The sequence below is a fragment of the Sceloporus undulatus genome, chromosome 4 (assembly GCF_019175285.1).
Source record: "Sceloporus undulatus isolate JIND9_A2432 ecotype Alabama chromosome 4, SceUnd_v1.1, whole genome shotgun sequence".
Taxonomy (NCBI): Eukaryota; Metazoa; Chordata; class Lepidosauria; order Squamata; family Phrynosomatidae; genus Sceloporus; species Sceloporus undulatus.
The window spans coordinates 5,758,663-5,761,582 of record NC_056525.1 but is presented as its reverse complement, the minus strand read 5'-3'; the positions used below and the strand labels follow the sequence as shown (position 1 = coordinate 5,761,582).

Sequence of the window (2,920 nt, the reverse complement as noted above, 5' to 3'; positions counted from 1 at the left end):
CTGGCAGCAGAAGAACAGGGCTTGAGGAAAAAATTTCCCCAAGGTCTGGCAGTACAGGGCTTGTGCAACGCCTTCTGTCAGTCCCAGCAGCTTCATACAAGCCTAGAAAAACTTCTCCTGCATCACATAGACAGGAGCTAACAAGCCAGAGGACAGGATCAGAATTAAAAATGACCTTAACAGATTGAAAAGCGGGACCAAAACTAACAAAACGAATTGCAACAGGGAGAGAAATGTGAGGTACTACACTTAGGCAGAAAAACAGAAATGCAAAGATATGAGATGAGTGACATGTGGCTTGAAAACAGTACATGTGAAAGGGAACTAGGAGTCCTAGTAGAACAAAAGCTGAACAGCAGTCAGCAATGTGATGCAGCAGCTAAAAAGCCAATATTTGCCTGTACTGTATTTCAGGAGCAGTGTCTAGATCGAGGAAAGTAATTGTACCACTCTATTCTGCTTTGGTCAGACCTCACCTGGAATACTGGATCCAGTTCTGCTCACTACAGTTCAAGAGGGATATTGACAAGCTGCAAAGTGTGATGCAGTGAGATGTTGCATATATTATGTGGCAGCTAAAAAGACCAATAGGATTCTAGGCTGCATCAGTAGAAGTATAGTGTCTTGCTCAAGGAAAATAATAGTACCACTCTATTCTGTTTTGGTTAGGCCTCCCCTGGAATCCAGTAACCAGTTCTGGGCACCAAAATTCAAAAGGAAGCTGGAGTGTGTCCAGAGGAGGGTGACCAAAATGGCTTAACAGTCTAGAAACCATGCCTTATGAGAAGAGACTTTGGGAGCTGGGTATGTTTAGCCAGGAGAAGAGAAGGTTAAGAGGTGATATGATAGCCCTTTTAAATATTTGAAGGGATGTCATATTGAGGAGGGAGCAAGCTTGTTTTCTGCTGCTCCAGAGAACAGGACCTGGAACAATGGATACAAGCTCCAGGAAAAGAGATACTACCTGAAGTTTAGGAAGAACTTCCTGATGGTAAGAGGTGTTCATCAGTGGAACACACTCCTTCCTTGAAGAGTGGTGGAGTCTCATTCTTTGGAGGTTTTTAGCAGAGGATGGATGGCTATCTGTCGGGGTTGCTTTGATTGATGACAGAAGGTTGGACTGGATGGCCCTTGTGGTCTCTTCCAACTCTAGGATTCTATGATTCTGTTCTATGACTCTATGTCCATCTGTCTCCAGGAGTGCTTTAATGGTATATTCCTCCAAGGCAGAGGATTGTAGTGGATGCCCCTTGGGGTCTCTTCTATATAATGACATAGCAAAATGGAAAATCAAGGTTTGATATTTGAAATTTATACTTTTTTTGAACATTTTCAAACCATGGTTGCTTGAATCCATGTATAAAAAAATCAGTGTATAAGAAGGGCCGACTGTAGCTTTCTGTGCAGTCATGCTGGCCCAATGACCCACAGAGTAGTCTTTGAAACACTGGCTCTTTGACTTAGTAATGGAGATGAACACTGTCCTCTGCAATTGGACATTACTTGACAACCTTGTCAAAGGGGGAACCTTTACCTTTACAATTAAGAGACCTTTTGCAACAGACAGGCAACATGCAATGGCTTGGGTAAACACAAAGGCCTTTGCCTGCAAATGGACAGAGAACAGAGAGGGGGCCAGTCCAACCTCATGGGGGAAGGAGTTACACAACCTGAGAGAAGAAGGCTGTGTCCCATGCCCTCACTCAACATGCCTATGATGATGGTGGAACTGAGGGAAAGCCCCCTCCTAAAATTGTAAAACTCCAGTAAGATCATATTAGGTGGCATGAGCTTTCAGATCTTTGTACAGTCTGCCCTCTGTATTCACATATTCAACCATCCATGGCTTGTATATATTCCAAATAGCAAACCTTGGTTTTGACATTTCCTATAAGGGACACCATTCTACCATGCCACTGTATTTAATGGAACTTGAGCATCCACAGATTTTGGTATCAATAGTGGATACCAATAAGCCACTGTACCTGAAACATGTAGGACTTAATACATCATAACCAGCACTTTTAACTGTGCTTGGAGACTGAGGAAATGCTCAGTTATTCTGGGCCTGCACTAGGGATGCACACAAGTGAAGAAAACTGTGGTCAAATTTTGTATGCATCGCCACTCTGGAGATCCTCAGGTTTTGCCACGACTATTTTTCATTCTGAATAATTCAGGGGAAAGTGGAGCATAGGATCCCAGTGCTTTGTTGAAGGGGGATGGCTCTGGCCAATCCAAGAGCAATGAGGATTTGCAATAGCCAATTGGTGCCTGTCTTTTCAGGTATTGCGGATCAGGTGATCCAGCCGCAGGATTTGATCTCAGTACTAACAGGAGAATCCCTGAAGCTGGAATGCCAGGTGGCCAGCGGACTTTCACCCGGACCTGTGAAGTGGTTCCTGGGCAATGGTCCCAATCGGAAACTGATCTATGCAGACAAGACACATAAAGAGTCTGAGAGAGTTACAAGGCATGAAGAAAGCTCTGACACAGATTTCACCATCATCCTTCATAACGTCACTCTCAAGGATGCTGGGACATATTACTGTGTGAAGCAGAAGAAAGAAACTGGAGGTGACAAAGACTGGAAAAGTGGGCATGGAACTGAGGTGGTTGTGAAAGGTGAGAGGCGGAAATGAGGGCTAATTTGCTTTCTCTGTAATCATTTATTCTGTTGGTTCAGACCATTCCTTGTGGTAGTAAGACCTGGGTGTTTATCACAAGTGGGGAAAATCAGGGGTTTAAATGGGCATTATCAAACGATATTTGCACGTTTGCAGTGAAAATTTTCACACGCATCGCAATTAAAGATGCTGTATCCCAGGAATAAACTGGGAATGACCAGGAACAAATCCTTCAAGGGGAAATCCCATGAATGATTTGTTGCTGGTTATTCCCTAGTTATTCCCAGGATAAG

At 43.7% G+C, this 2,920-nt stretch overlaps 1 protein-coding gene across 1 annotated transcript; it reads left to right on the top strand.

The window, feature by feature from the left end:
• The first annotated feature begins 2,238 nt into the window (after positions 1-2,238).
• Positions 2,239-2,763, top strand: LOC121930054 (tyrosine-protein phosphatase non-receptor type substrate 1-like). Its single transcript, XM_042466214.1, has one exon. The coding sequence runs from the start codon at positions 2,247-2,249 to the stop codon at positions 2,640-2,642; it is 396 nt and encodes a 131-aa protein (XP_042322148.1). The 5' UTR covers positions 2,239-2,246; the 3' UTR covers positions 2,643-2,763.
• The last annotated feature ends 157 nt before the right edge of the window (positions 2,764-2,920 follow it).

Coding starts and splice junctions, on each gene's coding strand:
- LOC121930054 (XM_042466214.1), top strand. CDS start 2,247: ATGAGGATTTGCAATAGCCAATTGGTGCCTGTCTTTTCAGGTATTGCG.